This window comes from Dromaius novaehollandiae, chromosome 1, assembly GCF_036370855.1.
Source record: "Dromaius novaehollandiae isolate bDroNov1 chromosome 1, bDroNov1.hap1, whole genome shotgun sequence".
NCBI classification, from domain to species: Eukaryota; Metazoa; Chordata; class Aves; order Casuariiformes; family Dromaiidae; genus Dromaius; species Dromaius novaehollandiae.
In genome coordinates, this window is record NC_088098.1 from 3,010,066 (window position 1) to 3,024,220 (window position 14,155).

The 14,155-nt window shown below is 46.8% G+C and overlaps 1 protein-coding gene across 6 annotated transcripts in view; it reads left to right on the forward strand.

The window, feature by feature from the left end:
• The window catches only part of CELF2 (CUGBP Elav-like family member 2), a 515,386-nt gene that overhangs the window by 280,239 nt on the left and 220,992 nt on the right, over positions 1-14,155 (forward strand). For 2 of the 6 annotated variants that reach the window (XM_064501690.1, XM_064501556.1), the window contains exon 1: positions 4,914-5,086. The exons of 2 other annotated variants lie outside the window; for them this stretch is intronic. In XM_064501690.1, the coding sequence (XP_064357760.1) occupies positions 4,980-5,086 (107 nt within the window). In that variant the 5' untranslated portion in view covers positions 4,914-4,979. Of the gene's footprint in view, positions 1-4,912; positions 5,087-14,155 lie in introns of those variants that run through there. 2 more of the 6 variants (XM_064501504.1, XM_064501727.1) reach the window with 2 other exon arrangements.

The following is a 14,155-nucleotide window of genomic DNA, read 5'->3' on the forward strand; positions in this document are numbered from 1 at the left end:
GATGCGGAGAAGCCCAGAGTCAGCACTGTCGAACAGCATCTTTTCTTGCAGACGGAGGCAGTGGGTACCAGTCTTGCTGCATGCTCTAAATAAGAAACTTGTTATTCCCCTGCAGCCCAAATATTAATCTTCAGTTTTCTGCAGCATTGTGTGCTTCTGTGGTTTTTGTCTGTAGTGTTTAATTTTCATGATGTGCTTTTGATGCCCTTAGATGAAAAGGCAAGGCCAGAAAAGACCTCTTGCATCCCCTAGGCTGGCCTGCGTTTTGCCAGGTCATTGCTATCCCCGTGACTCAGATAGGAAAAGTAGGTATATAATCCAAAAGATCGACCAAAAGAAGTTGTTGGCACGTGTTAAGCTGTTTCTCAGTTGCATGCTTCAACCAGAAGACCATGATTTTGCTGTATCTTTACTGCAGGAGTCTGAAAGTAATTTTCCTTTTCCTGTGCACAGAGATGACACCCTTAGATACTGTGGGTATGATGAACATGCACTGTGTCTGCAGAGTTAATATCTGTCCTGAAGACAGCGTGGCATGCACACACGCAACTGCCTCCACGATTGAGCGATAAGGTTTTGCCATGAAGTTGTGTCAAGATACATATTGGTGAGGAACTGTGTTTTTGTCTTGCTATCATATCCTGTGAGAGTAAAGAATCGTAACCTGTCTGTACATGTGTAATACAAATAGCAAATGTGGGACTGTCTAAAACCATATGGTTATTGCTCTCCTGGTCAGTGTAATCTCTCAGATGTCAGGTTGCTGGAGACCGAGACCAAGTTTGATCTACCTTGTATAGCTATCTTAAAGGCTGTATGAACAAGAAAAAAGATCAAAAGAGAAAACAGACAAACAAATGAAATAATTGATTCTAGATAAAAACAAGCCAAAACCCCAATAAAAGCAGAGGTGAGGTGTCATGAGTCTCCTTGCCATTCACACTGCTAAGCAAAGTTGTCCAGCGTACTTTGGTTTTAGCAACGCTAGGTCTTGTGTTCTACAATTTCTAGTGACATGAGAACTGCAGTCTGTGCATTGCTCAGTTTGGTAGGAGATTTTAGGAGGAGATGATACCGAAATGAACTGTCTGCTTTCCCAACGCATGCTGGAAAGACTCTGTATACTCCAGTTTGAAGCTGAGGTTGCTCCATCTTCCACTTCAGACTTTGTATGGGTGTAAGATATGGGTCTGCTTCAGACCTGAAAGTCTTGTCTGGCTAAAACCAAATTGCTGGAGATGTCCTGCAGCCAGGTCCAAGCCACGTCTGGAGATGCCAGACCCGCTCGAGGTGCCTGAGCTGCACAGGCCAGGCCGTCGCGGTGCCGGGGATCCCTGCGGCAGTGCCAGCAGCGCGGGGACGTGCTTTTCTGCCTGGCAGCGCTCGAGAGAAACACGGGGTTTCTCACCTGCACATCAGTCACATCTGTGGGATTCGTCTTGCCTGATGTGCGTATGTGAAAGTTAGGGATCTAATCACTCCGTTGTCAATGCAGAGAGAGGGTAATGCTCTTTAGTATACCTAATCTCCCTCCGCTGACAATAGAGAAACCCTAGATGACTAGCTTAGACTAATTGCTCCGCTCCAACAGTGGGATTTAGTCATCTAAAACAGTGAAATGCTATCAGATTAGAGCAGTAGCTTTTCACACCTATACAAAACAAATGCAATCTGAGTTGAAATAACTGCACGGCACACCAGATAGCTGGGACCTAGCCTGCAAGTTCCACCAGCGAGGAGGAGGCGTATTTTAAATCTTTGTGCAACTCCCAGCAATACAGTGTTTTGAATACCTCTTAGTGCACCGTGTATTTATTGTCGCAGTGCCCTGTGCAGTTTACTGCGTTTTTCCATTTTAAAGATGGCGATCCGAGCAAGAGGTTAATTGGCTTGCCTAAGATCTGACACGGTTAAATGGGAAAATGAATCAAGGGTTTCTATTCCTCTCCTGATTGCGTTCATGATTTGGGGCTGTTGTCGTGGACGCATGTCCACCAATCTTCTGTCATTAAATGTAGTTCATTGCTTGGTTCTCAGCACTGCTTGCTTGGTGTAACAAATTATCGTCGTTTTCAGCTTCTGAATGTTTTAAAAATACTGTAAGCAAGCACAGTGGTACACAGAGGTTTTGGTCATTTTGCCTCTGTAAATGATTGGTATTCCTGTGGCCTTTCAAGCTCATGCAACATAGCACAATTAGCTTAGCAAACTCATAGGCCATACTTAGAAGGTTTGGTTTAAATTTGCAAGAAAACTCTAAAACTTCTAATGTCCACCACTGTATGTAATTTGTCTGTAACGGTCTACAATATACGCATATCAGTTATGAATCTACAATCAATTTTAGTGGTAACTGTCAAAGTTAAACTCCACAGCTGGACTTTCATCTTGAAAGAAGCCAGATAGCCCCGTGCATCTGGTTTAATCTTCCCTTAAGCCATATTATTTTAAAGGCACTCCTGCTTAGCACATCTTACAATTGAAAAATAATACTCATATTCCCTCTCATCCGCAGCAGCTGTGATCCCACTGCAGATGTTGCTCTGTCAGACATTTCATTATGTGTGATAGAAAACACAGGTTCTTTCTGTCCATCTGGGTTGCCGCTTTGTGGATTTTATTTTCCTTTATCTACGCTGCTGGCTGTAGATGAGTCCTTCCATAATACGCCGCTTTATTTCCTATGGCTGCTGCTTTGCCTCCTCTGCGAGCTCAGGAACGACCCAGCATTTGTGGCCGCACGGAGCAGCCCGACAGAAGCCCCATTGATTCCCACCACGGGCTCTATGGGGGCCATTCTGCTCACGCCTCAAAAGAAAGCTTTGTTCCTTCAGCTGGTAGTGTCTTAAGATGCTGATATTTGCCATATTTTTGAAGAACTGTAGCAGTTCATCAGCCCAGTTGACACTTCCCATTGAGCTCCAGCCTACCCTGGTATTTGCCTCTGCGCACACGTCTGGCCTGGCTGTGTGGGACCGCTTTGGAGCAGCCCGGGCATCGCGGGGAGTTATGCCTTTGCGGAGGCGAACGGCAAAGGAGGAGGAATGTGGCATGCTGGTGGCCCGGCCTGAAATGTTAGCAATGGATTTAGTATTTGGGGCAGGAGGTATGGGATTTATCATGTTGGTTCAGTATTTTCCTGGCCAGCTTCCACGACCACTCAGATATTTTTAGCATGAAGTGCAAGCTATGTTGTCTCAGTTGACCTTGGAGCATGACTTTTTAACATGGAATTGGTTTGAATTGCTAATCATTAAAATGATTTATTATTTTTTATTACAAGAGCAGCTCGAATCCCAGTCATGTTTTGCAGATGAAAAGAGAAGCAAATTGAAACCCGTCTTTTCTTGACTTGCAGCCCTTCACGAGACCCGTGTTTCCTCAACTACTGTCTTCCTCTCTCTGCATCATTAAAAGCAGATTATCCCGAAGTTTCTTTTTTAACTTGTCTTTTGGTCATTTGACAAACGGTATATCAGAATGACTAAAAGTAATCCCAAGGTCTCACCAGGCTAAATGAGAAGTGTAGAACAAAAGCATCGTTTCTGTTGTGAACAATTTATGGCCTTAATAGAAGTCTACGGCTGCTGTATGGAAGGCAAGAACTTGCTATCGGTATATTTATACTGCTGACTACTCCTTCTTTGCCTTCGTTCGCAGACTCAGGTTCACCAAAAAGATCCAGCTCTTAAATAGCAAGTTCTGTTAAGGAATTAGAAGCAATATCATTGCATCTGGAGGTCATAGCAGTATATTTTAAGATACCAGTGTATAATGTAGGAAGGAGGTTCAGATCCACCACAAATGTAACCGGAAGTCTATGAAAGTTTGAATTCAGGTTTTGAGGTCCAGATCTGTTCCTGGCTTAGTGTATTTGATGTCTACTGGGCTTTTTAAGCAAATCTCGGTTTTGGATGATTTTTGTTTATTAAGTGTTTTGCAGTTCCTATGTTAGCAGGACCTGAGAGAAAAGGAAAACCATTTTTAAGGTGCACATATACTGCCAGAGTGGTGCAGGGAAGCCTTTGGCTGAAAAGAGCATCAACATCTTATTTACTTTTTCAACCTAGTAAATAAACACCAGCTCCAGTACCTGATGTAGATTGAAAAAAAAAAAGAAAAAACAACCAGCCTCTTGCCTCGAAACTAGCGGTGTGGTTTCAAGTCTCATCCAGCAGCGCTAGAAGTCAAAGCCAAGACGTGAAAATAAACTTCTCTTCGACCTTGGCAACTGGGAAGACCACATCCTATTGCCACAAATCACAAGGCAGCTCTCCCAATTAAGCCACCGCCAAAAAAAAGTCGTTCCCCTGAAATCGGTGTCTATGCTATGTCAGGAGTGAGTAACTCGGGCAGTAGCGCAAGCCCTTCCCGGCCGCGGGAGCTCTGCCAACACCGGGCAGGTGCTTTGGGTCAAGGCGAGCTCAGCCGTGTACTAAAGCATCCGGAGGGATTTGCAGGTTTTTAGGGGTTAAAATTGCCAAGAGAAGCTGCAAACTCGACGCAGGTGCCCGGGTTGGCTGCGTTAGCGCTCCCCGCTCTCGAGGAGGGGGCTGGCGGGTCCCCAGGCGGTGGTGGGGCAGGACAGGAGGGAGAGGGAGTTTGTTTCACAAACAAAAGGCACATTTCAAGCAAGCAGCTAGCAAAACCTCCCAGCCTTATATTTCCCCTCCGTTCACCCATATATTTCCCCCCCTTTTTTAATCTCAGGGACAGACTCGGGGGGGGACATTGCTAACCCCCCCGCCCCGACGGTAATTAAGAGAGCGCGCACCGGCTAGGCTAGAGCGAACGCAAACAAGACCCCTATAGGCAGCGCGGTGCATTAATGCAAAATATGCCCAGACAACATAACTTGTCAGAGAGGATTATTTCTGCTTAGTGAATCTGCAGGGGCCCCTTTGCTCCGCCACTCAGCGGCTGCCGAGCGAGAGCAAGCGAGAAAGAGTAGCCATTAGTGAGTCGCGACTGTGGCATTGATGTTTGAGCGCACTTCTGAGCCGGCTTTTGTTGCGAATATCGGCGCAGAAAGCATGCGCTGTCCCAAATCCGCGGTTACTATGAGAAATGAGGAGCTGCTTTTAAGGTATGTTGTCTCCCTTTGTTTTAACGCGTGCTTTCGAGTTGCCTGGGCCCGCCGCAACTGGAGCCGCGGCGCGTATTAAGTAGTTTCCCCGTTTAAAGGAAAAGGCAGGCATTGCTGCGCCCGAGGAGCGTTTCCACTAGTTAGGATCGCGCATCGCGTGCGTGACGACAAATGCACCGAGAGGGGCGAGGAGGAAAAAGAAAATATATGGGTTTTTTATTTTTTTTTAATCCTAAACGAGCTCCTTTCTCTTTCTCTCATCGCCTCCTTTGCAATATTTCTGCCTGCTTCATTATTATGCGCCGGGCATGGAATAAGCACGGAAAAAGCGAAGGCAGACTCCATATTAGAGCGGGTGCCCTAAATACCACTTTAATTTCCACTTAGCCTATGCAAATAGTTATTAATGCTCTGCCCAGTCCTCCCCACTCGCAGATGCTTGCAAAACGGGGGGATGCTCCCGTACGTGGGCTCGCACGTATATTCCTACCGTTGCAGCGTTTCGCGGGGGGCGAGCATCGATTACTCTTTTCAGAGCCACGCACACGCACACACACACACACGCACACACACACACACACGGGATTTATGCTGGAATTGGCACCCCGCTTTGAAAAATGTAGTCTTTTGTTTATCTGCCGGCAGACACCGTCGCCCCGGATGCGTCTTTTGGTCGGACAATGGGACAGCGGAACAATGGTGCTGTCAAACTCGCTTAGCGTACGGCTGCCGCTGCCTTGTTGTGTTGGGCTTTGGGTTTGTTTTTGGGGTTTTTTTTTCCCCTCCTTTCCCCCTTTTTCATTCCCTTCCGTCTTTTTGTGTGTCTACGGCAGTACAAGAAGTGCATCGCCTCTTTTGTGGCGGGCGCTGCGTTCGGCAGGCAGCGCGGGGAGGGCGAGGTTGGCGGCTTGCAGTGCTGCCCGTCGCGTTGAGTTGGGGGTTTATCACCAGCCTCCCCTCGAACTGTGGCAACAAAACTTATCGATCCTGCGAGCTCGTGATACCACCGGCAATCCGGCAAATGCTTATTTGCCAAAGATGCTGCTGCGTTATTTTATACCCGATCGTATCAACTTTAACTGCTGCTTTGAAGGTGCACTTCCTAATTTTGTTTAGGAAATGGAAATGCAGTAAAAATTCACTTCCCATCTTTATAATCCAGCTCTGAGCATACGCGAGAATTTTTAAGGTCAAGCAGAATGCTTTGCCTGCATGATTCCTATCCCCAAATCTAACAAATTATTCATATGACATTTCTTGAATTATCTATCTATTTAGAAAGCCATAGTTTAGGATAAGAGCAGCTAGCACGCTTTTTTTGTTATGGATTTGGAAGGATTTGGAATACATTCATGTACAAAATATGCATTATGAAAAGAAACTGTTACAAAGCTTTTTCTGAAATATGTGACTTGTTTATCGGGCAGCAGGTTATATCTTGAATAAAAGGCATTGCCACCAGTTTTCTGGAGTTTCTGAAAGTGTTTCAAGTCTTTAAATAGTTCGCATGTTAAGTAAATATATCACTTCTTCTGTTAATAACTTCAATCATTTCTGAGAGAAACGATAGATACTCATCGGTGTTTTTTATTTTTTCCTGAGGTCAATTAATTTTAAGGCTTTCACGCTTATTTTTTTTTTAAGCTGGATTGTGTTGCACTGATTTCTATTATGAAAACAAATAGCAAAAAGAGACATTAAAGATAAATTGGTGAGGGTCAGAGCTTTCTACAGCATGCATTTCCAATGCTTTATGGGGAGACCCTGAGAACTTTCTTTTTTTTCCCTGCATTTCCCTTTTTTCACTGTTGTCTCCTCCCCTTCCCCTGTGTGCTGAATAGCACAGGGCTCCCATGAAGCGAAAGGTAGCATCATTGCAGAAAACCCGCTCCAAGCGCAGGGGTTAGGGAGGAGCAGGTGGTGCTGCGTGTTGCGCGTGAGCACGGAGACGGGGGCCGGATTAGAGCACGGCCCCCCGGCAGCAGCGCCGTGGGAGACCCTCTCGGAGGCCAGCGCTAGCTGCTTCTCCTCCCTCCTCCCGTGCATCGCCGGCCTTTGGCGATGGCCTGGCACGAAAAAGGCATGGCTGGCTCCCGATCACGTGCAGAAGCCCCTTTAGGGGTGGCCCGCAGCAGACCCCGGTAGGGATGCGCCCTGCTAACGCTGCTCGCGGAGCTCGCGGCTCCCAGGTGAGCCCACGCTCACCTAACAGCAGCGCCTACACCCGCGGGCGGACTACACCCCGTAAGGACTTCTGTCTTGGATTGCCTTATTTTCCTCGTTTCCAAGGGTATTTTCGGGCATCACCTTCAAATCAAAGATGAATTTCTGCATTATTCTGTGTGAACCCCATTCCTTTAAAAAAAAAAATCCCTCCATGCAGATTTACTGAAATGCTGCTTTTTGAACCGTAACAATTATTATGAACATCAAAGGCGGTGGAGCAAATCTCCAACACAAGCCATTTCTTAGCAGCCAGGCTTTAATAAGGGAGGGCGGAGAGGGCTCGAGACCTCACGTGGGACCATCATGGGGGTCCGTGGCATTACCTGGTTTGGGTGTCCCCTCTCGGCAAAGCAACGTGGTGCCTTGCGGTCGCCAAACACAGCAGTATCTGCTGGCATTGCCGTGATAAGAGGGCTAATTCGGGCCGTGCTGCGGGCAGTTATTTCTTCCAGCGATGACCAGGTGTAATGCCCAAAAGGTGCAAAATGCAAAAAAGATGCAAAATGCAAAAAAAGTGCAAAATGCAAAAAAGATGCAATACGAAAAGCTCTCAGTGCTACCTGTGAGAGCAGGAGAGGTGTTAACTTGGGGGCTGGCCTTCCGCGTTGCCATAGGAAATGGAAAGGAAACATATTTACTTGTTAGCCCGGTGTCTTTGTCTACGTTTTCCTCAGATCCACGAAGCACAATCTCTCGCATCAACATGTTAATATTCTCTTTGTTAAGCGAGAATAAAACTGAAGTGTTTCTGTTATCAAATTTAAGTATATAAGATTGCAAACTATACCTTTGGGGCTGAAAAACAAAGGCGAGCATTCAATTAATATTCATATCTAGAAGTTTTCCTGCAAGTGTAGATTGTGCTTGAATACTTAAGAAGTCATTCAGGAGTGAATCAATACTAATTATTGTAATCAGGAGGGTTAATTAGCTGAAGATGCTGCTGATGGAAAGTTCACTGCTTACAGCCCTGAAAACACCTAAGTTGATGAAATCTGAAAGCAAGATGTCTAAGAGGACTTTATAGAGAGAGAAAGGCTCAGCTTGCCTTTGGCATTTGAAGAGCCAGTTGTTGCGAAGGGGAAACACAGCTCGCACTTGTGTGCGTGGTTTTTTTATGCTATTAATTCAGTGGGTGTTAGAGGATGCAAACTAAATCTGTCTAGGAGATATTTTGTAGTAGTTTCTCATTAGATGCAAGTAGTATTTTGGATAACCTGTAATGTCTCCGTAGCTTTCATTTGGGGATTACCATAAATTAATATGGATAATCTCGTGCATTTGGAATCTGCTTCCAGCCCCGTTGTTGGGAGCAGTTATTTTTTGCCACTCGGGTGCAGACATGGGGTCTGCATGTACCTAAATTGCACCTGCTCTGTATCCGACAGGCAGGCGTGCGTCTGCGCGTGCATGTGTGGCCGTATGCATGCACACGCGGCTTAAAATATTTTTCATTGTGGGTTTTTATTTCTCAAACCCAGAGTCCTCAAAACTCCCACTCGCATTCCTTCTGTTAAAAAAAAGTGTTCAACTGCATATGAATCAGAGAGCAGCTCCTGAACGAGTGAAATTTAAGTCAGATGAGAAGAAAAAAGGCTTAAAAAAAAAAAAAAAGTCTTTCCTTCTCCCCTGCAGGCTTTTCCCTCCCCCCTTCTCCCCTGGTTATATCTGTTAAGGTTATAACCCAGACGAATAGCCGGGCCAAAGCTACCGCCTTTTGCGTTGTTTTGCACCATTTGGCGGGCCGACTGTTGGAATGGGGTAGGCAGGGAGTTTTGGATGTCAGTTTTCCCAAATCTTGAGCTGGACCTGAATTTTTTGGCCTCTTGCTCTGGTCTTGAGACTTGTGTCATGTGGCCATTCATGAACCAGACCAGGATGCAAAACAGATTTGGGGTTTTCTCGCAAGCAACTTCTATTTTCTCTGATATTATAAGGACCAGTGACCTAATGTGCTAATATCGGGTATATATTTAGGTATATCTGTCCTCATGGCTGGTTTGATGTCTCTGCAAAGCGTGGGCTCCCAAATGGGCCCTTGGTTTCTGGTGGACATCATGTAGTGCCGTGAGGCCATGCTGCAGGAGGAGGCTCTGCCGAGTCTGGCACTCGCAGGAAAGCGTCTCGGCTCTGCGAACCAACCAGCATGCTGATGACACTGGTGTGGTGTGGACCACAAGCTGCCCCACAACACGCAGCCGAGTAAAAATGATCTGTGTATTTCAGTTAAAAAGAAAAGAAAAAAAATGCACAAGCCTGGGTTTGGAGGTAGGGAGAGTTATTTGCTTGTTCCTCCATGTTTTCTGGAGCCTCACGCTTTGGTGCCTGAGCCTTTCTCCACCCTTTCTGAAGAGCAACCTGCAGGCCCACAGACACTGTTAGACTTCTTCACCTCCTTCCGAGTTATTCAGCAGCGGCCACTGCCAGGCACCAGGTGCGGGAGAGGCTGCATCCATCTTCTTCTCTCAGGCATGGCCTGCTGATGTCCCCGCAATGGTTCGGGAATGGAGAAGGGCAAACTTTTCCCACCGGGGTGGTAGTGGTGGCACAGGGAACCACTGCACGTGGCCCTCAAGTGGGTTCCCGGGACGTTCCCGTGGCAGCAAAAGCAGCAGGTCATCTCCAAGATCAGCCTTGGAGGATGCCAGGTGATGGTTTTGGTAGGAAGACAGAGCAGAGGGTTGGCGGGGGGGGAAATGATGGAAAATCAGAGAGGAAGGTGGGAACTGGCCATGCCTTTTAGCCGAATGGAGGAGCGAGGAGGAAAGCAAGAGCGCCCTACCGTAGATCTTCTGGGAACGGGACCTTGCAGGTGGAGGTATCTGCAGATGAGGCAAGCTCAGCTCTACAAAGTGAATTTAAGATTCAGATGCTGCCACCTGCTCTCCATAAGAGCTGCAGGTCAGCGTCCAAAGGGCTGAGGCCTCCTAGAAGGGAAATGGTGAATTGCCAGAAAACTCGAATTCTTAGAGACCCTGTTTTCAACCGTAAAAATCTCTTTGGTTTCATTCTCTTTCTCTTCTGCCTAAAAGCGATCGGACTATTTTCAGCCAAAATGTGAGGAAGAAGCTCGCGCTAACACTCGAGAATTTGTCTGCATCATTTCAGCCCACATTTAATTTTAATGAGGGAGTTATATAACCCCCTTTAAAAATAACAAAACACTAACAGGACTGCCTCAGCAACATCAGGTGTTCTGCAGTGCTGCTCCGATGAATCACACGGAGACTCGTCTGTGCACGGCTCGTGAACACACGTTCAACTTAGTTAACCCCTCCTCCGAATGTAGCAATCTCAAGTGGCCACATTTTTTCCTAAAGAGTCGTTTTCTCCAAAGGACGCCAAACGCGATGCCTGCCCTAGGAAGCTATCGGCGTTAGCAGTTTTATGTAACAGAACTGTGATACAAATGGGTGTTTTTTTTTTTTTTTTTATAAAGCTCCAAATGAAACGTTGTAACTCCACTGCAGTGAAACATTTTACCTTAAAAAGTATGTTTTAAGGTCTTGCTTCAGAAGAGAAAGCCAGTGTTCTTATCTGCTATACTGAGCCCCAAATCTCTGAAATGGTTAAGATCCCTTTTACAGGCAACGCTGGGAGGAATAAACATATGGCTTGATAAATACTCCTTTTGGAGAGAGAGTTTGAGGGTAAAAAAAAAAAAAAAATGAATCCAGGATTTTAAGCCTGTTAAACGTCTTGGTTTGCTGCAGTCTTTGACTTTAGGAAGTCCCTGAACCATTGATTGCTGGGAGATGGAAGGGAGCATGGGACACTTGCCACACTCATGCTCCTTCTCTTTGCATCCATTACAAGCCATTATCAACCACTGGGTCAGGGGCTAGATGCACCTTTTGATCTGACTGATGCAGCAATTCTTGCACTCTCTGTTTTTTTGTTTTTTGTTTTTTTAAAAAAAAAGGTTTCTGCCTGTCTGAATGCCTCATGGTTGCTGTAGAAGCTTTTTCTTTCCATGCTTCTTGTCTGAGGTTTAATGGATTCTGTCTGCAGGAAATAATGATATCAAACAAACATAGTTGCTTTCCATATCACCAGGGCGCTTGTTTGTTATTTTTGAGCACCAAAGACATACGCCAGGCACTTCACGAGCAAACGGAAAAAGACCCGTGAAATTTCCTAAAGACGTTACGATCTGTGCCGAAGGTGAGGTGCAACTGCTGGCAGGGAAAGGGAAAGGCAAGCACGTGGTGGAAGCGAATGAGACGGCAAGACAGCGGTTAATGGCATGAAGATCCTGTGGGTAGTCGCAAGGGCAGTGCGGTAGGTTCAGCCAGCCAGATGTTGTAATAAGCCCACAGATCGTTTCTGTCTCTTTTGGGGTTTAAAAGTAAGTCTGCTTTTGGATTCCTGCCTCTCCTGTTCCTTCTCTTCTCCTGTTGCTTCCATCCTATAACCTCACGCCTGCCTTTGCCCATCGCTTTTGGCCGTGTAGGTGCCACCTAGCCTTGCCCCCTGCTCCAGCCTTCTGCTGTGTTGTCCACGCCTGCTGCCTCCTTATTTAGTCCTGCGGTTTTCACACCCAATTTGTCTCCCCAACAGTGTAAAACCATCCAGAAATCTCAACCTGATGCCAAAACAAGGGTGACCCCCCAGCTTCTCATGTCTCCTAGTAGTTGTTGCAGGTTTGGGCATGGGGAGGAGGGTTTCTTGGTTCTGGCATGTTTTCCCCCCCATGGAAGCATCCCTGGGGTTCTTGCACACCATGGGGAAGGAGTGACATCCGCAGGAGCACCGGACGTGCGATTGCCCCTACCCGGAGCACTACAAAATTGTACTTTTTCACACGAGGATAATACAATACCCAAATCCAGCAGCAAACCCCCACCGCAGGTTCTGCGCCCAGCGCTTGTTGCAAAGTTGGCTTTTTTGACCGCAGATGCTTGGGCAGTGGCAACAGCAGGACCACGTGAGAAGATTAGGGGAAAAGATAAATAAATTGATGCCCGCCGTCAAGTTGTGTGAGGACAGGGCTGAAAGAAGCCCTGCTCTCGGTGCCCACGACGGGCTCCACGCGAGCAGCACCTGCAGAGGAGCAGCAATGCCTGTTGATGGGGCCATAGATGGGTAACGGGACTCCAACGTGGAGCATCTGCAGCGTGCTGCTAAACGTCACCGAACCAAGGCAAGACCGAGCTGTCGCTCGCAGGGCGAACAAAGGCCGTGTGCCCACGGGCTGACGAAATCCCTCTTCATTGGTGCAAAATACGGGGGGCAGAAAAAAAGAAAGCGAGTGGGAAGTTTTACTATAGCAACCAAGTTTACATAATATCAGTATGCTTCAAGTGAAAGCTCTAGAAACGCTTAATTTGAGGTACCTTTTCACAGTGCTAATTTTAAAGGACGTTTATTTGTGAAAATCACCGCTTGGCTACAATAGCCTGTAGAATTGGGGGGGGGGGGGGGGGAGAACCTCACCAGCCGCTAAGATTTCAATATTCAAAGTTCATTCACCTGCTCTAACCAATAATTTCCTTTTCTTTTTTTTTTTTTTTTTTTTTTTGGAAAGGCTTTGGGTTATACGTAGGCTGTTTTATATCTCGAAATGTGATGGAGGAAAGGCTGTTAAGGGCTTGGATTCATTTCTGGCAAGTGTATAAAGCAAATAAAAACCCTCCTAAGGCTTCAGGATGCAAAACTTTATGCTGGTGTTAGACCTAACTGCTGACGAAGGACTAGCAACAAATAATGCAAATGCTCATGGGAGTAAAAGGGTGCAGAATTGGGCCCTTTCCACTTGCCACCCAGAGGCATGGACTGCTTGGGCTGTTTGCTGATTGCTTTTGCATCATCCAGGAGCTCTATCCAATGATATCTGCCACCGGCACGTGCTCTACCAGCCAAAAAGCGCTTCGTATCGGTGGCCGGCGATAACGCAGCAATCCCGCAGCCCCGCCAAGCTCGTGTTTACAGCCACCAGTTGCTTTGCTGGGAGAATTGTTGCAGCTTCATTTGCTATTCCCCCTCCCTGTTGCACCCGGCCCGGCAGCAACGCACCCGAGCTGCCATTCATTTTCTGTTTAACGCGGCAGCGTTGCTTCATTTCTAATAAAAGCGGCTCGCACAGGGCATGCAATGGGCAGTGGCGTTGCAGCAACACGGCCGAATCGGTGATGCCATGTGAGACGTCCCGGGTTTTCCGTCTGGTTTTGGTTTTACCCCGGTCTGGAGTGACTTTGCGTGCCGGCGCTGCATTATTTACGTCAGAGAACCGACGGGTTTGATTGCAGCTTCTCCCCGCGAGCCGGTCTCGCCTCGCCGCGCGGTGTCCTTTATAGAGTGGGTTTCTTCTCACATTTGACCCTGCTCCTGCCTCTAACTTTTAAACGGCAAAAGCAAATGTGCTTTGAAAAGTGTGTTACACTGTGGTGGTTAAATAAAGCAATAACCTATGCACTTGTAATGCTTTCTCTATGACCTACTTACATACTACTTCACCCTCCTTATAGTATGATTAAAAGCTGCTTTGAATCCACTATTCCCTCAAGGGATTTGAGGCTAGAATTTAACAAACTGCTGAGAAGGCTTAAGTCAGTAAGAGGGCTTCCCTACAGCTTCTTCCAGCTAATTCACATGTAATTAAAAGGAAAATAAATATTTCAAAAGAACATGCATTTTAATGAAGCAGTTTTAAGCGCTCACACCTTGCCGAATGGTGCAACTGCGTAGAGATCTCGCGATTTCCTGCAAAATTATTTGTGGTGCTCACCATCCCCTTTTGCCGCTTTCCTACGTAGGGCGCGGATTTGCTTTTCGGTCGGCGGTGGCATCAGGGTGGTGAGGCTCGAGTGCCTCGCGTGGTGAAGGCACCTAGAGAGACGAGGA